The 24,139-nt window shown below is 38.6% G+C and overlaps 1 long non-coding RNA gene and 2 gene segments (V, D, J or C); 2 read left to right on the plus strand and 1 right to left on the minus strand.

The window, feature by feature from the left end:
- Window positions 1–10,158: 10,158 nt before the first annotated feature.
- Window positions 10,159–11,818, minus strand: LOC113655619. The gene is made up of 2 exons (XR_003443759.2): window positions 11,357–11,818; window positions 10,159–10,629 (listed from the first exon to the last, which is right to left on the minus strand). It is a non-coding gene; the product is annotated as an uncharacterized LOC113655619 (long non-coding RNA).
- LOC113655497 lies at window positions 11,614–12,202 on the plus strand. The segment is given in 2 exon segments: window positions 11,614–11,669; window positions 11,768–12,202. Coding segments are annotated over 2 exon segments (378 nt in total).
- Window positions 12,203–19,007: 6,805 nt separating this feature from the next.
- On the plus strand, window positions 19,008–19,496 carry LOC113655094. The segment is given in 2 exon segments: window positions 19,008–19,069; window positions 19,168–19,496. Coding segments are annotated over 2 exon segments (378 nt in total).
- The last annotated feature ends 4,643 nt before the right edge of the window (window positions 19,497–24,139 follow it).

Raw genomic sequence — 24,139 nt, forward strand, 5'->3', positions numbered from 1 at the left:
TGCAGTCACTCCCAGCTGCAGCAGTGTTTCTCTGTGCAGTCTCACTGACCGAGGTTTTTGTACGACGCTCTAACACTGTGTGAACACATAGTTACTACTGATCACATGTACACTCTGACAGTAGTAATCTCCTGTATCTTCAGTCTGGACTCGACTGATGGTCAGAGTGAAGTCAGTATTAGATCCACTGCCACTGAAACGATCTGGATTTTTACCTATAGGATAGTAGCGTCGTCCCAGTCCCACTCTGAGTCCCACTGTCCTTTGGGTCAGACAGGAGGTTGATAACAACTTGAGCCCCCAGAAAATGTCTAGGAAATTCTATTCTATTAATCAGATATAATAGTTCAAGTGAACTTTTCCTAAGTTGCAGAGAAGAATGCAGAGTCCTGTGGAATATCAAACTTACCTGTATTTATTCAATACACTTGCAAGTGTGAAGTCAGTCTGTCCTGACCTAAGTCTGAAAAGAGTGAGTTGAGCTGGTTCTCTATTTATACAAGATGCTGGACCAAGGATTCCAGATCGTTTCAGTGGCAGTGGATCTGATACTGACTTCAATTGACCATCAGAGGAGTCCAGACTGAAGAAGATACAGGAGATTACTTACTGTCAGAGTTACCATGCGACAGTAGAATGGGTCAACAGTGTTAGAGCGTCGTACAAAACTACTCGCGTCAGTGAGGACTGCCACACGAGCACAACCACCCCCACCCCCTGATGCGCCCCCCCCCCTGGGACATTGCACCTTGCACTGGCTGCCGTAGTGCCCCCGGACCCGCACACGCGGTCCGACCGACCCACACGAACCAATGACACACCACCCTCCGTGGCCCACCCAGAGAAGCGCATACCCTCAACACACCGTATATCCACTAACTCCACTACATGCACACACACCACACACACCCCACACACACACACACACACAACACCACACACACACCCACACACCACACACACACCACAACCATAAGTACAAATTATCCACCAGTATTCACATTATCCTAGTGAATAGTCAGCGTTCCTTAGATGTCCCTGTAGAAACTGGTATAATTATTTAATACTCTCACATCAGGCACACCGTTTATTAACTAAACATCTGTGTTTTATTAACAAACTATTAGACAATATTAACTCCAATTACCATTTTAAAAAGCAGTTTAAAGCAGAGAATTATATAAATAATGAGAAAACAAATCTTTTTAAATCTCTTCATTTATTTCAGATCTGCACAGATGACCTTGAGTTCTACAGCAGTTTGTGTGAAACATCACAATGATTCTTTATCTGTAACTAGATGACATTCATTAGAAACTCTGTAAGGCACTGGGTTGTATTTCTACATTATTAGTAACATCAGTGATTTGTAGGTTTTTGACATGATTTCAGTGTGAAATGTAAAAAACTGGTTTTCTGTAGAGATTTCACAAAAACACTGTAACATCATCAGCACAGTCACCAACCTGAACACTACAAGAACCACACAGGAACTCTGACCAGTCCTGTCTGCTCCTGACCAGTCCCAAACTTCTCCTGCTCAAAGTATCTCCATTCTCACCCACTGACACATGAAGTTTAACCCTTCACACCCACTCTTGAAGAAAGCTGACCAATATTACTGTCACCTACAGAATAACTGACCAATCCTGTCCACTTAAGCAGAACCTTTGAGAAACCCCACCACACCAACTCCTGCATAAAGTGTGATCAATCCCATCCTCTCTTGAAGAACATTTGACCAATCCCATCTGCTCCTGCAGAATAATTAAACAATTCCGCCCACTCTTACAGAAACCAATCCCAGCCTTTTCTACAGACAGTTTGACCAATCACCTCCTGCTCCTGTTCAGAGTTTGACCAATCCCACCTGAGGACTGTTCCACAGAACAAGCTCAGCAGACTTGGGGTCTCAGTATGAGAGCCGACTTCACTTCACAAACACTCATAAACTGGGTTCATTGGTATCACGATGTGTGTTAACAACTCGTTAATGTGATCCAGACTTCCATCATCAGGTCCTGTGTACATTCACTTTAAAAAGAACACATCTCACACTGCTTCTAATACTTGTTGGACAAACTGGAGATGTATTGTGTTAAATCTGTACATTTTGCTGCAGAAGAACAAGAATTCAAGATAAACAATAAGGACAAAAATCAGTACTGTCACTGCTGCCAGGGTGAGTGTGAAAAAACAGCTGATTATGAATGTGGAACTTTATTTTATTTCAATTCACAAGACACCTGACGTTAATTTAATAAGAAATGAAATGATTAGCAGTAAATTATTAGTCATTATTAATCATTTTAATTTAATAAATTAATCTGTAAATTGAACAGATTTATAAACGGTGTAGTTTTGCCATGTTGAAATGTGCTTTAATCTACTTCTTAATGTGACTTTTTTCTGAAATAAAATTATAATTAGTGAAATAAAGACTGTCTCCGCTGTTTAATGTGTGATGTTGAACTCTAACATAAATGTATTAAGTAACAAAAGAATTGTTCAGTAAAAGTCTGTCTCACAGCCCTGCCCTCTGATTGGTCCACGGTGACAGGATGCAGCACATCAGGGAGTTTCTCCTTCCTAATGCTGCTTCTACTGTGCACCACTGTTGTCAGAACACAGAACCTGCGTCCAAGTGGACATATCGCTGATTGAACCGCACTTTTAGACTTTTAGCCGAATATTAACTATTTAAACTAAACTTAACTGATAACACAATAATTGATACAAATAAAACGATGAGAAGACTCTCCAGACCTGGATGAGAATGAGCAAACTTCTTTATTGCAGCCAATCAGCCTACAATTCCATTGAGCTCAAGGAAAAATTTCTAAGTCTAAGTTTAATTTCTAAGTTTCCAAAAGCAATCCAATGAAAACCCCGAGCTAGCATCCCCGTGCAACCCAAAAGTTCGCACACAAAAAAAAACAAGCAAGCCAGCCCTCTCCCCAGGAAATCTCCTCAATATATACCCTGGCACCTCTAGGTGCCTTCTATACATTCAGGTAATTCCTCCTTATTCCTCCTTTAATTTACATGACCTTTCTAAATTCCCCTTACTTTCCAGAATACACAATAAGTCTTCCCCTTATTTCCCAGGAAAACAAATTCTGCCCTTTTAATTTCCTGTTGTTTCCGACCATCTTCTGCATTGTTATTAAAAAAAATGCTTCGTTGTTAAAAATGTGGTCCAGAGATCTTCTTGTCACTCCTTATTCTTGAGTTATTTGCCACTCAATCTTCCATCACACAGACGTCTTGTGGATTAATCCTCTTTTGCAGCTACAATGAGTAAGTTTCCACGCACTGAAAACCCTAATAAGTTCAGTAAACTCGTTCCCTCAATTGAAATGAGTAATGGATTTTCCAAAACTTGTTTATTTAAGTTCACTTAACTTGGTGCTCATAAAGACTGTACTTAAATTGTTAAGTTCATCTATCTTGGTGTTTTATAATTTGCACTTAAACTATTAAGCTCACTTACTTACATATTTAAGTCAATTTAAAAATTAAACTGAAATTGCAAATGATTATAAATCGAATTGACTAATATCATTGTTCTTTTGACTGTTAAAGCTTTATTCAGTCCAAAAAACACATTGAACATCATATTTAATGTATTTATTGTGCAAAATTGTTTAAACATTAAAACATTTAAATTTCAATAAATGAAACAGAACTGTTCACAGCCACAGTGTACAAAAATGTACAGATAAATGATATAAATTACATTTCAGTTTAAATTTCAAAAACAATCTGTATCAGAAAACACCTTGGTCACAGCCACAGTCTACAACACTGTAAAGGTGGTAACAATATCCCACATTAACTGCTGCACAACATCACTGCTAGAACTTTGTGCACTTAAACAACTAAACATTTTTTATTAACGAAGAAACTGGTTTGCCAAAGACTGTACTTTGGGCTTGAGGACATTCTGTCCCATTGACATCAGTACACGCTTTATGAAATCAAATGTGTTTGCGAGTGATTTGGGGTAATTCAGGTCTAATGCATAAATGAGACCAAAGAGAAGACACATTGCTCGTGTGAGGTCCGACATCTTGTCCATTACCACTTGACCTTCAAGTATTATGCCAATCAAGGAATTCAAATGCAAAGAGTTGGGGGGCTGAAGATCGGTGTGCTGAAATAAGATCCCCACAGGTACATCAAGGATCCAATTGTGATGATCAGACACCTAGTGAGGACACAAGAGTAAATCTATATTGTGATCATGCATTTATTGTAGAACATCAAATCATATTTAGCAGAATTCACACTAAATATACGCACATCACTAAACACATCACTTATATTGACATTGTTATGAGCCACATACTACCACATTAGCCACACACAAGTAAGCACAAAGCAAACTTTCAAGCTACTAATGGAGATGAACGTACAAAGACAATTGTGGTGGAAAGGGTACAGTTTTTGTATGACCACCATGTTTCAAACGGTAATGTTTGAGAATTCCCCCTCTTTTTTCAGAGTTAAAAATGCAATACTTACATTTCCACATGTTCTTGTTTCACCTGCAATATAAAAACAATTGAAAATATAAAAAGAAAATTGACAGTCATTTACAAAACTTCATAAAGAAAATTATTCATTCATTCATTCATTCATTCATTTTCTACCCCTTATCCGAACTTCTCGGGCCTATCTCAGGCATCATCGGGCATCGAGGCAGGATACACTCTGGACGGAGTGCCAACCCATCACAGGGCACACACACACTCTCATTCACTCACACACTCACACACTATGGACAATTTTCAAGAGATGCTAATCAACCTACCATGCATGTCTTTGGACCGGGGGAGGAAACCGGAGTACCCGGAGGAAACCCCCGAGGCACGGGGAGAACCTGCAAACTCCACACACACAAGGTGGAGGTGGGAATCGAACCCCCAACCCTGGAGGTCTGAGGCGAACGTGCCGAGCACCCCCCCCCCCCAAAGAAAATTATATTTATTTTAATTAATAATATTCTAAATTAATGTTATTAATAAAACCAGCCTAAACCAGCAGAAACGGATAGGTTAGCTAGACAATTAATTATTGATGATAAATGTGAAGATGGACTGCTGAAGAACACTTTTTTCTTCCTAAAAACATACGATTAACTAATGTATAAAGAATTTACATCTTACAAGTCAAATTCAGTTTCTCATTATGATTTCTAAAATAATGTTCACAAAATTGATGGCGATGTTAGCAAAGTCTGAACGGGAAACACAACGTGTCTGAAAGATTTGTAATGATGACTGGACGGTTCTTTGTTATATAAATGTAAAATTAGGCTTTAAACAAACATATTTGACGATTAAAATAATATTTTCAGGTTCATTTGTGCATAATAACTTTACTTACCGAGTTTAAAATGGCGAACGACGAGAAGAATAATTCCAGAACTTTCTGGCATTAGCAACAGGCATTAAGGACCGCGTATAGGATTATTCTACCAATCACTGCATTAGTTACCTTTTTGCCAGGCAGAACTCCTTAATTAACCAATCACCATCAAGGGAGACCAATGTGATTCAATTCAATTCAAGTTTATTTGTATAGCGCTTTTTACAATAGACATTGTCTCAAAGCAGCTTTACAGAACATAAACATAGAGCAGAAGGTAAACATAATTAATGATAAAGGAAATAAGAAATAATAAAAGTAAAAGAATTGACAGAATAAAATTGTAGATTATTATTAGATGTATATAGTTCACAGTGTGTAAGTATTTATTCCCCTATGAGCAGGTCTGAGGTGACTCAGGCAGCAGTGGCAAGGACAAACTGCCTTAAATTGGTAAAGGAAGAAACCTTGAGAGGAACCGGACTCAAGGGGGAACCCATCCGCATATGGGTGACACTGGGGGTGTGATTGTAATATACAGTCAGTTAAATGTTGTATTGGTGTAAAGATCATGGACTTCGGATCTCCTTAGTATCACAGAGTCTAACTGGAGATGTCTCAGGATTCTTAGAGTCGGCCTCGGCTCAGTGGACGTCCAAAGGCTTCGTCCCACAGAGGACGTTGGGAGCTGGTACAGTGTCTGGATGCCTCGGGATGGGTACAAAGAGAGAAGCAGTGGAAAGAGATTAACATATCTGCTGTTCATAAAAATGTGCTGGTCTGATGTACTGGTGCATGATATTATGGGATGTATTATGTGTACGACTGACTAAAGAGATGAGTTTTTAATCTACGTTTAAACTGGGAAAGGGTGTCTGAGCCCCGAACACTATCAGGAAGACTATTCCAAAGTTTGGGAGCTAGATAAGAAAACGCTCTACCACCTTTAGTAGACTTAGATATTCTGGGAACTAGCAGAAGTCCTGAGATTTGTGATCTCAGAGAGCGTGAAGGATTGTAACGTGTTAGAAGATTAGTTAGATACATGGGAGCTAAACCATTAAGAGCCTTGTACGTAAGTAGCAGCAGTTTGTAGTCAATTCTATACTTAACAGGTAGCCAATGTAGAGATGATAAAATTGGGGTTATATGGTCATACTTTCTTGTCCTAGTGAGAACTCTGGCAGCTGCATTTTGGACTAACTGTAACCTATTTATTAAAGATGCAGGACAACCACCTAGTAATGCATTACAATAGTCCAGTCTAGAGGTCATGAACGCATGAACTAGCTTCTCAGCATCAGATACAGACAGGATGTTTCTCAGCTTGGCAATATTTATAAAGTGGAAGGAGGCTGTTTTTGTAGTATGGGTGATATGATTTTTAAAAGACAAGTTACTGTCTAGTATAACACCGAGGTCTGTCACTGTCGAGCTACTTGTAACAGTACATCCCTCTAAATGGGAGTTAAGTTGTGAGAGTTTATGTGTACTGGTTTTTGGACCTATGAGTAGTATTTCTGGCTTATCGGAGTTTAACAATAGAAAGTTGCAGCTCATCCAGTCTTTTATCTCTCTAAGGCACTGAGTTAATTTGGACACTGTGGCTATTTCATCTGGTTTTGATGAGATATATAACTGTGTGTCATCAGCATAACAATGGAAACTAATCCCATGTCTTCTAATAATGTTCCCTAATGGAAGCATGTATATAGAGAAAAGCAGAGGTCCTAGAACTGATCCTTGTGGGACCCCATAATTAACTGGTAGTAAACTGGAGGATTCACCATTTAATTCTACGAAATGGTATCGATCAGACAGGTAGGATCTAAATCAACTTAAAGCCTGACCATGAATACCTGTGTAATTTTGTAAGTGATCTAGAAGGATGTTGTGGTCTATAGTGTCGAATGCAGCACTAAGGTCAAGTAGAACTAATAATGACATACAGTCTTGGTCCGAAGCTAAGAACAAGTCGTTTGTAACTTTAACAAGTGCAGTTTCTGTGCTATGATGGGGCCTGAAACCTGACTGAAACTCTTCAAGGATGTTGCTCTCCTGTAAGAAGGAGCTCAGTTGAACAGACACAACCTTTTCAAGTATTTTAGACATAAACGGAAGGTGTGAGATAGGTCTGTAATTTGATAGTTCATTAGGGTCTAAGTTAGGTTTTTTGATGAGTGGCCTAATAACTGCCAACTTAAAAGACTTCGGGACGTAACCTAAAGATAACGAGGAGTTAATGATATTAAGAAGAGGCTCACCAGCTTTATGTAACACTTCTTTCAGTAGTTTAGTTGGGATGGGGTCTAGTGAACATGTTGTTGATTTAGCTGTAGTAATAAGTTTATCTAACTCTTCCTGTCCTGTACTTGTAAAGCTGTGTAAAGCCTTAGGTGAGATTGTGTCACTGGTTGCTCTCATATGTTGAGCGTCACCTATTTTATTCCTGATACTTTCGATTTTATCAGTGAAGAATCTCATAAAGTCCTCACTACTGAAATGTGATGGAATAGTGTGTTCAGATTTCTGGTTTCTTGTTAAACTAGCCACTGTGCTAAATAAAAACCTGGGATTGTTCTGGTTATTTTCTATGAGTTTGCTCAGGTGCTCAGCCCTAGCAGCTTTTAGAGCCTGTCTATAGCTGGACATACTGTCCTTATACGCAATTCTAAAAACCTCTAATTTAGTTTTTCTCCATTTCCGTTCGAGGTTACGGGTCTCCTTTTGAGGGTGTGAGTATAACTATTATGTCATGTCATGGATGTCCACTCAGATTTATGGTTACCTATGTTCACATAGTAACCTCTCCCTTTTAGGTATGATTTAAACCATTTGAGGACCATCCCAGAAAGCCCTACCAAGTTTTCCAGTCTATGTAAGAGTATGGTGTGATCTACCGTGTCAAAGGCAGCACTAAGATCTAGTAGCACCAGCACTGATATTTTACCTGAATCAGAGTTTAAGCGAATATCATGTATTATCTTTATGAGCACTCTCTCTGTGCTATGATGCTGGCGGAAACCAGATTGAAAATTGTTCAGATAGCCATTCGAGTTTAAGAATTTGTTCAGCTGATTGAAAACAACCTTTTCAATGATCTTGCCTATAAAAGGAAGATTAGAGATTGGTCTGTAGTTGCTAAGTATGGTTTTGTCTAGGTTACTCTTTTTTAGGAGAGGCTTAACAACTGCCGTTTTTAGGGACTCTGGAAAAGTGCCTGTAAGCAGAGAGGTATTTACTATTTTTACGAGGTCAGTTTCTAAGCAGTTAAGTACCTTTTTGAGAAAGAATGTGGGGAGGGTGTCAAGGCTGCAAGTTGGTGCTTTAAGATGTTGTACTGTTTATTCCAGGGTTTTTTATATATTATGTCAAATTCTGATTGAATGACAAATTTTTGAGGTTGTTGTAGTGAGGTCTGACTGACCACATTACAATATGAGGCCGTTAAACAATAGACAACGACTAGCACCAGGGAAGTGAACAAACAGAGTAGATATAACAAACAGGAACCAATCACCAAGCAGAGACAATCAGTGACTAAGACAACACACCCGAGGGAAGGAATGAGTTCAATGAGTGTCCATGGCAACAAACAAGTGGGCGGGGCAAATAATTAACAGCAGGGCAAACCAGCAGACAGAAACAGGGCAAAACACAGACAGACTCATTACAATTACTCTTAGCAATCTCTGACTGAAGAAGGTGTATACCGTTAGCTCCTACGTGGAAAACTACCTATGCTTGTCTAAGACCCTAAGATTACCTGCTTCACCAGCGCACTGGCTCCCAGAATACACCTAACCAGTGCTGCTGGAGCTCCTAAAAGCTTAGCTAAATTCACATGCTTTAAGATAAAGTATCCTATAACCAGACCCCTTTCATGGTATCTTAGCGTGTGCTTCACTGAGGAGGGCAAAACTGTTAGACATGTGAAGCGGAGAGGAGTGGTGCTCCGAGAGCAAGCTTTAGCTTTGGCTTTGTGACTATGCCCCCGATCACTTTAGGTGGACTTTTAATTTGTGTTTTTTACTTGTTCTGTAACTACTTATGCAGCTTGGTCTGTAGTAATGGCATTTTGTTCTTTTGTATAATGTGTATGTGGAAGAATGACAATAAAGCTTGAGTTGAGTTGAAAATACCAACAAATAATCACTCCATTTAGCTTATTTACACTTTTAAAGTCCGCAAAACACTTTGAGGATCATGTGTATTGACGAGTGCTTTAACAAAGTCCAGCCACTCGAGTTCTCTGTGATGAAGGTGGATCAGGACTTTGTGCGCTATAATACAGATTAGGTCACCAACAGGACACAGTGCATAAGGCATTACAGCTCCTTGTCAGATGTGGTGATGAGCAGCACTTTTACACCCCAGGAAACAGTACTGTCACCGTTCTTGTTCACCCTCTACACTGTGCTTAGATTTGTTTAGGCTTTATATCAGATGATGAGAATGCTTCTAAAGTCTCAGACTATTTTTCTGCAGCAACATTGAAGATCTTGCCAGTGTTCAACATTGAAAAGAACGTGATGAATGAAGCTTCATGACTGATTCTGTCAGTGTTAGTGTTAAGTCAGAATGAGGTAGATGGAGAGAGCAGATTTACATGAACAGGACTGAAGAGTTTCATTTCTCCCAGAATAGAGCAGAAAGTTCACCAGATGTTCAACTTCCTTCAGTCAAACTCACTGAAGCACAACACACAGCACTGAATCTACAGCTAATCCCACTCTCTCATCACACTGATCATCACTATTAACTGGAATAAAAGAACAAACAACGTCCAAAACTCAGCTTTATTTCAGCAAAAACTACAGGAAGAGCAACAGGACAGTGAACAGAGTAAAGACAGAAATGTCAGCATTGTGTAGAATTGAAACTCTATTTAGGATGGATGATAAGCAGCTCTATGTTAAACTCTATCTTGGATCCACTAGCCTTCACACTGACTCTTTCTGAACGTGACTGGATGATTGGCGTTGTTATGGGAGACCTTACAGCTGAACTCCTCCCCCTTTTCCCAGAGGTCTTTGCTGAGAGTCAGGGTGCTGCTGCGGCTGTAACGGCCGTCCTTCTCTTCTTCAGCGCTGGTCAGAATCCCGTTCTTTATCTCGGAGCCGTCCACTGTCCAGCTCACCAGCGCCCCCTGTGGAGAGTAGCCAGACAGCAGGCAGAGCAGCGATGATGATCCTTCACATGGCTGCAGAGGGGACGGAGGGAGCAGGGACACGGAGGGATTCACCACAGGACTAGCTGGAGTGGAGAAGCACACACACACATACACACACACACACAAACACACACACACACACACACACACACACACACACACACACGCACACACACAGTTAGAAAGCATTCTGAAATATTTCTGTAACTTTGTGGAACTGACTGATCTTACAGAGTAATAAAGTCTAATAAAGTCTGACTTCATGACTGAGTTTCATTGAGTACTTTATTATTATTGGACCTCAGTTTCAGTGCAGAGACAAAACAAACATGTTCCACACTGTCATTTATCTGGAAAAATCATTTCTCATAACAAGTCTTATTACTTTATAGTTCAAACCTTCAGCATATTTAACTGCAGCAAATCCAAATGGAGCTGATTACAGAAATATTCATTGTTTAACACAAACACACACAGCAGCTTTCATCTGGATTTGACATCAGCACAAAGTCACTATATTTATTAAATGTTTATTATAGAGTAACTGCAGAGTTATTGCATGTTGAATATATAGCAAGTGTGTCATTATTACATATTTAACATCAATTATTGTGTATTTGTTGAATGTTGAAGAACATTTATATGGGATCTGTTCTGATACTGAAATGTTTTCCTCAACACAGCATAATAATACACAATAACATCAATGATGTCATTCTAAACATAAATCATCTAGTTTAAGTTTATTTCTTCATGGAATTAGTAATGAACTAAACTGGTTTAGTTTTAAAAAGAAGAAAACACACTTACTGTTCACAATGAGTTTGGAGCCTCCACCAAAAGTCCACCACAGTGATACATTCTAATGAAACCATCGTACAAAAACCTCCATCACACTACAGTGCACACACACACACACACACACACACACACACACACACACACACACACACACACACACACACACTTTGCATTGGTGGCCCATGCTTCAGTGCTCTGTGAGTGTTTATAGCCCTGTGACTTTAACACTTCATGACTGAGAGCTGCTGCTCAGCAACTTCACCCACAGCAACCATGACTTTGATCAGCGTCTTCATCTGCACACTGGCCCTCTGGACTCAAGGTGAGAGTTTAACATCAACTCACAGCCTCACACACTTCATTTCATACTAATTCTACACCACTTTAGAGCACAGAAACACAATCTATGTTTCTCTTCAGGATCCAGAGGTCAGGTGACTGTGACTCAGACTCCTTCAGTGCAAACTGTTGCTCCAGGAAACTCAGTCACCATCAACTGTAAAACCAGTAGCAGAGTGTATGGTGGTAACTATCTCGCCTGGTACCTGCAGAAACCTGGAGAAGCTCCTAAACTCCTGATCTACAGAGCTACTAGCAGACAGTCAGGGATTCCAGATCGTTTCAGTGGCAGTGGATCTGATACTGACTTCACTCTGACCATCAGTGGAGTCCAGACTGAAGATACAGGAGATTACTACTGTCAGAGTGAACATTATATCAGTAGTAACTATGTGTTCACACAGTGTTAGAGCGTCGTACAAAAACCTCGGTCAGTGAGACTGCACAGAGAAACACTGCTGCAGCTGGGAGTGACTGCAGGTGCTGAGGGGGAGGATGTGATACAGCACAATGACACACACTGTGGACCAGAGAAAACACACCACACTAACTCACTAATGCACACACACAAACACACACACACACACACACACACACACACACACACACACACACACACACACACACACACACACACACACACACACACACACACACACACACACACACACACATACACACACAAATGAAACACAAATTATTACACATTATTATTATTATTATTATTATTATTATTATTATTATTATTATTATTATTATTATTATTATTATTTTCATTATTATTATTATTATTATTATTATCATTATTATTATTATTATTATTATTATTATTATTATTATTATTATTATTATAACAGTGTTCCTAGTGTTATTAATATAAACTATAAACTTTATAATTCTTTAATACCCACATTAGGACTTTATTAACTGAACATGTCTTGTTTATTAACTATTAGACAATAATTAACTCCAAATAACATTTTAAACCAGTATAAACGAGAGAATATATAAAATCATGACAAAACAAATCTTTTTAAAATCTATACATTTATTTCAGATCTGCACTGATGACCTTGAGTTCTACAGCAGTTTGTGTGAAACATCACAATGATTCTTTATCTGTAACTAGATGACATTCATTAGAAACTCTGTAAGGCACTGGGTTGTATTTCTACATTATTATTAACATCAGTGATTTGTAGGTTTTTGACATGATTTCAGTGTGAAATGTAAAAAAATGGTTTTCTGTAGAGATTTCACAAAAACACTGTAACATCATCAGCACAGTCACCAACCTGAACACTACAAGAACCACACAGAAACTCTGACCAGTCCTGTCTGCTCCTGACCAGTCCCAAACTTCTCCTGCTCAAAGTATCTCCATTCTCACCCACTGACACATGAAGTTTAACCCTTCACACCCACTCTTGAAGAAAGCTGACCAATATTACTGTCACCTACAGAATAACTGACCAATCCTGTCCACTTAAGCAGAACCTTTGAGAAACCCCACCACACCAACTCCTGCATAAAGTGTGATCAATCCCATCCTCTCTTGAAGAACATTTGACCAATCCCTCATGACATTCATTCATTACAGAGGTTTGTAGGCATGATAGTCTGGTACCACAAATTCATCCCACATTTTGCAGAGCTTGCTGCCCCATTGTATCAGTTACATCGGAAAGGTTTCAGATGGGAATGGACAGAAAAAATGTCAGCAGAGTATGGAGAGGCCTGAAGGTAGCCCTACAGAAAGCCCCTGTTCTGGCCCAACCAGATCTGAGCCATCCTGTTCAAGTGCAAACTTATGCCAGTTCTACAGGACTTGGAGCAAACTTTCCCAACACTTTGATAATGAGGAGCGTGTGATCGCGTTTGCTTCAAGGAGCTTGAGGGGAGCAGAACTGAACTACTCAACCTCAGAGAAGGAATGTCTGGCTGTTGTGTGGGCAGTTGAAATGTGGCATCATTATTTGGAGGGTGTATATTTTGTAGTATACACTGACCGTGCAGCACTGACGTGGGCCTTTAATTCACCAAAGACAACATCCCGGCTCACTAGGAGGACTCTGAGGCTACACCGGTTTCACTTCCAAGTTCAATATAGAAAGGGCAGAATAAATGTGGTACCAGATGCCCTATCTAGATCTGTGGAAGACCACACTGTTCTGGCTCATCATGGAATTTTAACTTACCAACTTCTCTGGCTGAGATACGAGTTGCCTAAGAACAAGATGAGCAGGTAAAGGAATTAAGTTGGGTAGTTGATTGAAAGGATGAGAAAAGTGATAGAATAAGATGGGAGATCCAGCAGGGTTACTCTACCAAATTATTCTGAACTCTGATGGTGTTAAGTACCAGCTGGTAGTCCCAAAATCTCTTACTCCCACTTTCCTAGGCTATTTCCAAGACAACCCCTTAGGAGCTCATCTGGGGGAAATTAAAACTCTTCTTAAAATCTTGGAGGTGGCCTGGTGGCCAGATGTCCGAAAGGATGTGTGGCAACATGTGAAAGAGTGTGTTGGGTGTCAACAGTACAAACCTTCTAATACCAAACCCCTGGGGTTTCTTCAATCAACTGAAATGAACGAACCTGGTCACATGCTTGGCATCGATCTCATAGGGCAATTTCCAAAAAGTAAGAAGGGCAACATCTATCTCCTTGTAGTGGTTGACTATTTCACAAAGTGGGTGGAGCTATTCCCTTTAAGAGATAGTAAAACTCCACACATCTCTCGGATTTTGAAGGATGAAATCTTCAATCGATGGGGCGTGCCCAAGTACATCCTGTCTCATAGAGGCCCACAGTTTCTTTGTCAGCTCTTGGTTGATCTGTGCAAAAACTGGGGCTTTAATTAGAAACTGATTACCAGTTATCAAACACAGACCAACCTCACCGAACAAGTCAACAAAACTCTGAAAAACAGATGGCTTCTTATGTGGGGGAAAATCACAGAGAGTGGGACAACTGGCTATCTGAGTTCAGACTCTGTAACCTTGCTACATTTTTAAGGCCAACAAAAAATATTATGCATATACTTTTGCTTCTTTTATTGTTAAAAAGAGGCACAAATTTGTTAATGCATATATATATATATATATATATACGTATATATATATATATATATATATATATATATATATATATATATATATATATATATATATATATATATATATACGTATATATATATATATCTATATATATATATACGTATATATATATATATATATATATATATATATATATATATATATATACGTATATATATATATATATACGTATATACGTATATATATATATATATATATATATATATTTATATATATATACAATTCAAGTTTATTTGTATAGCGCTTTTTACAATAGACATTGTTTCAAAGCAGCTTTACAGAACATAAACATAGAGCAGAAGGTAAACATAATTAATGATAAAGGAAATAACGAATTATATATATATATATATATATATATATATATATATATATATATATATATATATATATATATATATATATATATATAATTTTATTTGTGTTTCAGGCCTTAATTTAAGTTCATCGTTTGTTTTGGGGTTGTAATTTTGGGGACTTTTATGTTGAAACCCTCACATTTCTACAATGACCGAGTGAGTAACTAAATATGGACTAACAAAAGACAGTCAGCTACTGTAAGTGGTGAACAGTTTGTATTTGTATTTACTATTGCACTGTGGGGGCAAAAAGTCTTTGTGAAAACTGAAAAAAAAACGTAACCACCCGTGAACAAAGGCGTATGTTACGTCCCGTATTGTTTTCTCTCTCTCTTTCCTCCTTTATTCACTGTCCCGCCTTGCAGGCCCTGTGATTGGATGATTCAGCCGCCAGTCATCATTCCATTAACGACTCCAGGAACCAATCCGGTGTTATTGGCCAGGTATAAAGACCCGGATGTGACACGAGCGTGAGAGAGGGGCGTTGACTTACCTGGTTGTTTGCTCACCTGCGTTTGCTTATCTGTTTTGCCTTGGTTTATTTCTAATTCTGTGTTTAGTTATTGTGTGTTAAGTGGTTCGCTTTGTGAACTGTTCTATACAGTTATCGAGGTCTATGCTGTGACTCGACTGTCACTTTAACGGTGCCTATTCCATTCCTTCTCCGATACATAGTGATTGGGACCAGGTTAGTTTGTCACGTGACTTACATTTCATCACGCAGAGCGAAACTGTTTAGACACACTAGGTTATGAGCGGATGCCAATCCTTGTACTTCTGTTATTAGGCAGCGTAGTTAGTGGCGTTCTATGCTGAAGATGTTGCTTTCCTGTTTTCATTTGTTAGTTAAGTATTCGTACCTGAGATTTAGTTGATGTGTTTTTTTCACGTGTTACGTCCGCATATCCTCTAGACCCATAGCTGGACGTAACAGTGTATATCGTTAGCTCCTATTTGAAAAAAAATCCTACCTTCGAGTACCTATGCTTGTCTAAGAGCCTAACATTACCTGCTATGTCTGGCACCCAGGCTCCCAAAATATCTAACCAGTGCTGCTGAAGCCCTAAAGGCCAAGCTAATTTCACATGCCTTAAGATGAAGTCTTCCATTACCAGAGCTCTATTAGGTTTCTCAGCTGGTGCTTCACTGAGGAGAGCAAACCTGTTAGACACGTGAGGATCCCTCCCACCCCTCTCACAATCTGTTCAAACCTCTGGCATCAGGAAGGAGGTGCCACAGCATTAGGACCCACACTACAAGGTTCTGAAGCAGATCCTTTTTCCAAGCTATTAGAGCACCGAACACCCTGCTGCCACTCATGACCTTGCTCCTACCTGCTTTATTGTACACTACGAACAATAACAATCACTCAGTAGACACTAACACACATCTGCACTCAGCCACTTTCGCTGTACTCTAAAATGCTGTGATGGAAATTTTTACAAAGAAGCTGTTATTGAAGTTCTGACCTTCTGTGTACAGGACTAGAAGTTAGTTGTGACTAGGGATTGTGATTAGCAGAGATTGTTTAAACTTATTAGAGGGTCACAGTGAGCTGGAGGCAAGTTGGCTCATAAACAACTCTAGGCAGACGTTGGTAAGGGGAAGGTTATCCTGATCATAAGGTAATCAGGTGTTGTCCATTTAGCCAAGTGTAGCTGATGTTTTCCTTTCTTGAGATCCTGTGTTTGAATCATGTTTTAAAAAAAAACTCAGTGTAACATATTATCAGGGCCCATTTTCTCTCATGCTACACGAGGAGCGTTGGGTCCTAATTGTGCAGCAGAACAAATTAAATTGTAAACCATTTTTTTATTCTTAGGAACATGTTAAGCCATAATTGACAATTAACTTATGATTACACTGACTTTTAAATACAGTGAGTGATAAAAATATGACTTCATTTTGAAATGAAATACATTTTAAAGAAGGAAACACTGAACTAATGATGGTGCAGTTGAACAAGTTAAACAGTTTTCTACTTTTAAAACAAGTTTTTAACAAATCTCTGTTTTGGAGAAAATTATAGTTATATATGAAAGAAGCTTCATGACTGATTCTGTCAGTGTTGGTGTTAAGTCAGAATGAGGTAGATGGAGAGAGCAGTGAGGTGGAAGTGAGATTTACATGAACAGGACTGAAGAGTTTCATTTCTCCCAGAATAGAGCAGAAAGTTCACCAGATGTTCAACTTCCTTCAGTCAAACTCACTGAAGCACAACACACAGCACTGAATCTACAGCTAATCCCACTCTCTCATCACACTGATCATCACTATTAACTGGAATAAAAGAACAAACAACGTCCAAAACTCAGCTTTATTTCAGCAAAAACTACAGGAAGAGCAACAGGACAGTGAACAGAGTAAAGACAGAAATGTCAGCATTGTGTAGAATTGAAACTCTATTTAGGATGGATGATAAGCAGCTCTATGTTAAACTCTATCTTGGATCCACTAGCCTTCACACTGACTCTTTCTGAACGTGACTGGATGATTGGCGTTGTTATGGGAGACCTTGCAGCTGAACTCCTCCCCCTTTTCCCAGAGGTCTTTGCTGAGGGTCAGGGTGCTGCTGCGGCTGTAACGGCCGTTCTTCTCTTCTTCTGCGCTGGTCAGAACCCCGTTCTTCACCTCGGAGCCGTCCACTGTCCAGCTCACCAGCGCCCCCTGTGGAGAGTAGCCAGACAGCAGGCAGAGCAGCGATGACGATCCTTCAGACGTCTGAAGAAGGGACGGAGGGAGCAGGGACACGGAGGGAGCTGTGGGACCAGCTGGAGAGGAGAAACACACAAACACACACACACACACACACACACACACACACACACACACACACACACACACACACACACACACATACACACACACACACACACACACACACACAAACACACACACACACACACACACACACACACACACACACACACACACACACACACACACATACACACACACACACACACACACACACACACAGTTAGAAAGCATTCTTAAATATTTCTGTAACTTTGTGGAACTGACTGATCTTACAGAGTAATAAAGTCTAATAAAGTCTGACTTCATGACTGAGTTTCATTGAGTACTTTATTATTATTGGACCTGAGTTTCAGTGCAGAGACAAAACAAACATGTTCCACACTGTCATTTATCTGGAAAAATCATTTCTCATAACAAGTCTTATTACTTTATAGTTCAAACCTTCAGCATATTTAACTGCAGCAAATCCAAATGGAGCTGATTACAGAAATATTCATTGTTTAACACAAACACACACAGCAGCTTTCATCTGGATTTGACATCAGCACAAAGTCACTATATTTATTAAATGTTTATTATAGAGTAACTGCAGAGTTATTGCATGTTGAATATATAGCAAGTGTGTCATTATTACATATTTAACATCAATTATTGTGTATTTGTTGAATGTTGAAGAACATTTATATGGGATCTGTTCTGATACTGAAATGTTTTCCTCAACACAGCATAATAATACACAATAACATCAATGATGTCATTCTAAACATAAATCATCTAGTTTAAGTTTATTTCTTCATGGAATTAGTAATGAACTAAACTGGTTTAGTTTTAAAAAGAAGAAAACACACTTACTGTTCACAATGAGTTTGGAGCCTCCACCAAAAGTCCACCACAGTGATACATTCTAATGAAACCATCGTACAAAAACCTCCATCACACTCTAGTGCACACACACACACACACACACACACACACACACACACACACACACTTTGCATTGGTGGCCCATGCTTCAGTGCTCTGTGAGTGTTTATAGCCCTGTGACTTTAACACTTCATGACTGAGAGCTGCTGCTCAGCAACTTCACCCACAGCAACCATGACTTTGATCAGCGTCTTCATCTGCACACTGGCCCTCTGGACTCAAGGTGAGAGTTTAACATCAACTCACAGCCTCACACACTTCATTTCATACTAATTCTACACCACTTTAGAGCACAGAAACACAATCTATGTTTCTCTTCAGGATCCAGAGGTCAGGTGACTGTGACTCAGACTCCTTCAGTGCAAACTGTTGCTCCAGGAAACACAGTCACCATCAACTGTAAAACCAGTAGCGGAGTGTATAGTGGTAACTGTCTCGCCTGGTACCTGCAGAAACCTGGAGAAGCTCCTAAACTCCTGATCTACAGAGCTACTAGCAGACAGTCAGGGATTCCAGATCGTTTCAGTGGCAGTGGATCTAATACTGACTTCACTCTGACCATCAGAGGAGTCCAGACTGAAGATACAGGAGATTACTACTGTCAGAGTTTCCATGTGATCAGTGGTAACTATGTGTTCACACAGTGTTAGAGCGTCGTACAAAAACCTCGGTCAGTGAGACTGCACAGAGAAACACTGCTGCAGCTGGGAGTGACTGCAGGTGCTGAGGGGGAGGATGTGATACAGCACAATGACACACACTGTGGACCAGAGAAAACACACCACACTAACTCACTAATGCACACACACACACACACACACACACACACACACACACACACACACACACACACACACACACACACACACACACTGTTGCCCAGAGAAAACACAAAACATTAACTCACTAATGCATACACACACACACACACACACACACACACACACACACACACACACACACACACACACACACACACACACACAAACACATACATAACAAACAGAAGTTATTATTATTATTATTATTATTATTATTATTATTATTATTATTATTATTATTATTATTATTATTATTATTATTATAACAGTGATCCTAGTGATATTAATATAGACTTTCCATTTACTAACTTTAATAGTAAACTAACTTTAATATCCACTTTAGGACTTTATCCGAACATGTCGTGTTTATTAAGAAAGTATTAGAGAAGAATTAATGAACATTTTTTAACCAGAGAATTATATAAAACCATGACAAAACAAATCTTTTTAAAATCTATTCATTTTCCATTCACAGAAACACACACACACACACACACACACACACACACACACACACACACCCCACACACACCATAAATACAAATTATTCCTCATTATTATTATTATAACAGTGTTCCTAGAGTTATTGATATAAACTTAATAACTAAAAGTTATTGATATAATTCTTTAATATCCACATTAGGACTTTATTAACTGAACATTTCTTGTTTATTAACAAACTATTAGACAATAATTAACTACAAATAACATTTTTAAAAGCAGTTTAAACCAGAGTATTATATAAAATCATGACAAAACAAATCTTTTAAAAATCTGTTTATTTATTTCAGATCTGCACTGATGTCCTTGAGTTCTACAGCAGTTTGTGTGAAACGTCACAATGATTCTTTATCTGTAACTAGATGACATGATGAGATTTCTGTAGAGATTTCACAAAAACACTGTAACATCATCAGCACAGTCACCAACCTGAACACTACAAGAACCACACAGAAACTCTGACCAGTCCTGTCTGCTCCTGACCAGTCCCAAACTTCTCCTGCTCAAAGTATCTCCATTCTCACCCACTGACACATGAAGTTTAACCCTTCACACCCACTCTTGAAGAAAGCTGACCAATATTACTGTCACCTACAGAATAACTGACCAATCCTGTCCACTTAAGCAGAACCTTTGAGAAACCCCACCACACCAACTCCTGCATAAAGTCTGATCAATCCCATCCTCTCTTGAAGAACATTTGACCAATCCCATCTGCTAACAACACACTTGATGTTAATGTAATAAGAAATGAAATAATCAGCAGTAAATTATTAGTCATTATTAATCATTTTAATTTAATAAATTAATCTGTAAATTGAACAGATTTATAAACAGTGTAGTTTTGTCATGTTGAAATGTGCTTTAATCTACTTCTTAATGTGACTTTTTCTGAAATAAAATTATAATCAGTGAAATAAAGACTGTCTCCACTGTTTAATGTGTGATGTTGAACTCTAACATAAATGTATTAAGTAACAGAAGAATTGTTCAGTAAAAGTCTGTCTCACAGCCCTGCCCTCTGATTGGTCCACGGTGACAGGATGCAGCACATCAGGGAGTTTCTCCTTCCTAATCCTGCTTCTACTGTGCACCACTGTCATGTCACCTGCCTTGGATGGGTCGACACTTTACAGCCTTAAACTAGTGAAGTGTGTCTTGAGAATCCCAAAGTTCATTTCTATCCTGATTCTAGTCTTGTCCTGATCTGTTTAAATCACCCCTGAGGTCCAGCAGTGGCAGAGGAAATGGAGTCATCAGGACCTTCTTGCAGGTGAACCCTCTCAGGTGTCTCCAGGTAGCCCAATGGAACTGACCTACGATGCAGAATGGACAGGAACATTTGAAGAAAAATGTTTAAATCAAATTTATATACATACAGTAAGAGAGTCAGTGTTCATTCCAAGCTCTACATGGTGATATAGTCTACACCCTCTGAGTAAATGGGTCATGACCTGACTCAGGACATTGGCCTTAATGCTGGTAGTCAGGACTGAACACAGGTTTGTATGAACAGGAAAAAAGGGAGGATTGAGCTTTATATTCATGTTCTATTAACCTTCCTCTTATGTTAGCTCTTTGTTACTATCTCTTATGTTAACGGGTCGGTTTTGAACCGTGTCATAAATCAGTCATAAAATTGCATCAAAACAATTATTTATCATATGATTTGTTTCTTACCTCTTAGATACCATGTTAGGCTTCCTTATCCATAAAAAGATTGGTTTTACTATTTTGGTGTGAATGATAAAATTAACCTCAAAGGAATTACAAAAATAAATGAAATGTTGTTTTGTTTCCTGACTATTACTGAGAGGTATTACCGTAGGACACACCTCTTAAATAAATTTGTTATATATGTATATATATATATATATTTATTATTTTATTTTAATTAAATTAGCATCTATGGTGTTATGGGTAAATTTGACCCATATATTTTAGAGCTGAACAATTAATAATACAAAATGTAGATTTTCAAGGTCAAACAAACAATCAAGCAAATCAAACCAATAGAAATCTATTTGTAACCCACACAAGGTAACTGGAGTGCAACTCTCTACTCTGCCTGCGGGTGGCGTTCACTTAAAAACAAACACGCTTTTCCTCCAGTAAAGATGTTGCTAGAAAGCAAACAAGGACTGTGTGAGAGAGAGTTAAGCCGCATGGCAGCGAGCTTCTCAAGATACCTCTGATTGGTTTTTAGAAAGGGATAGACCATCTGAATCTGACCCTGGCGGTCAGTGGCGAGCCAACCGCAGAAGTGAACGGATCGAGAACCCGGTGTGGCCAGCCGTGGCATCTTTGGAACCAGCATCATCCTGTGCCTTCATTTGTGATACAGATAAGAACACACGTAAACCTACCCGGGTAATGAAGAGAACTTACTCTAGGAAACACACACACACATCAAGAACTTCCATGGAATCTTTCTTTACTTGAGGTTTTATTTTGATTTTATTGTGCACTCAGGAAGCCGACTTAGGAAGGCAGGGGATGTAAATAATTGCCATTCATTTTGTATAATACAATTTTCAAATTTATCTCTATTGTTTTGTCTGTTCTCTGATGACAAATTACTATTTCAGGCTCCATTGTCAGATCTAGAGCTTCTGATACTAGCCCAGCTTTAATTTCTTAATACTTAACCCTCCTATTGTCCTCCTATACAAATTAGGAGCACTGAGTCAACTCGGCCTTGTCTGTTTTGACTCTTATAAAAAATGATGTACATATGATAACCTTTTTTTTCTTCACCTTTTTAGTCTAACTTGTTTCCAAATTATATTTTGTATAATAAACCTTATTTATATACAAAAATACCTCGTTCTTTAGTAAAAAAAAAAAAAAAAAAAACAGAAATTTTGAATTATTTTCACGATAGAGGCACAAAAGTTGATGCTGAATTACAAGCTGGTATATTTCAAAGGAAGGAGATTGTTTTGAAACCATTTTGACCATTTTTAAAGTCAGTAAATAATAAAACCTGTTTTTTTCCAGGCCGAATTGACTTGAATGCTTATAAATCAAAAATTCTACAATTATCACTTTCATGTGAATAAAACTTTGTTTACCTACTTATGTTTTTTTATTATACTTAATTTATGAACGATAAACCTTATTTTGCCATGTTTTGAGTAAAATAAGCAGAAATTATTACATATTATTTTGGATAACCGCTGACTGATAAATGTCAAACATTACTCAGCATATCTCCAGGCCAAAGCTGACTGATGCAACTAAATTCATAAATAAGAGACAGGAAACAAATATGATTTGAATTAGAAAACACAACATGTGTGTGTGTGTGTGTGTGTGTGTGTGTGTGTGTGTGTGTGTGTGTGTGTGTGTGTAAAGATTGTTGGTAGATGAAAAGAGAAGATATTGTCCCCAGCTGGACAAATGTATATAACAGTGTGAAATATTTACAAATGATTGTTTTTGTTTTTTTGGAGATCGAATGTATTGCAATGTATAGAATAAAAAAAAAAAGTCAATAATAATCGTAGTTAATTCAAAGCATTTGTGTGTAAATTTAAATTTTGCAGAGTTGGATCCCAAAACCTACGGCCACGACAGTTTACAGATACGAGATTTTGTGTGTTTGTTCAAATACGACTCCAAAATGTACGACTATGACAGTTTACACACACAACGCTTGTTTTCACAACACCTCTTTTTCACACATGAAAACGGTCTGCGAAACAACTGTCAAAAATACGTCATCACGTTCACAGGCATTACTATCCGAGGGAAGATAAATCGATTCCACGAAGTGCGCATGTGCCCCGCCCTCTTCTAAACCACTGTCTCCGAAATGGCGGGTTAGTTATCACTAATAACAGAGAGAATTTTGTGCTAACACTTTAAAATAATGGTCTGTTGGTAACGAGTGACTATGCAGGAAGTAATAGGTAGTAATAGGTAACACTGAGCTTAATACTACTAACTAATATGGAAGCAAGATGAAC

This window comes from Tachysurus fulvidraco, chromosome 1, assembly GCF_022655615.1.
Source record: "Tachysurus fulvidraco isolate hzauxx_2018 chromosome 1, HZAU_PFXX_2.0, whole genome shotgun sequence".
NCBI classification, from domain to species: domain Eukaryota; kingdom Metazoa; phylum Chordata; class Actinopteri; order Siluriformes; family Bagridae; genus Tachysurus; species Tachysurus fulvidraco.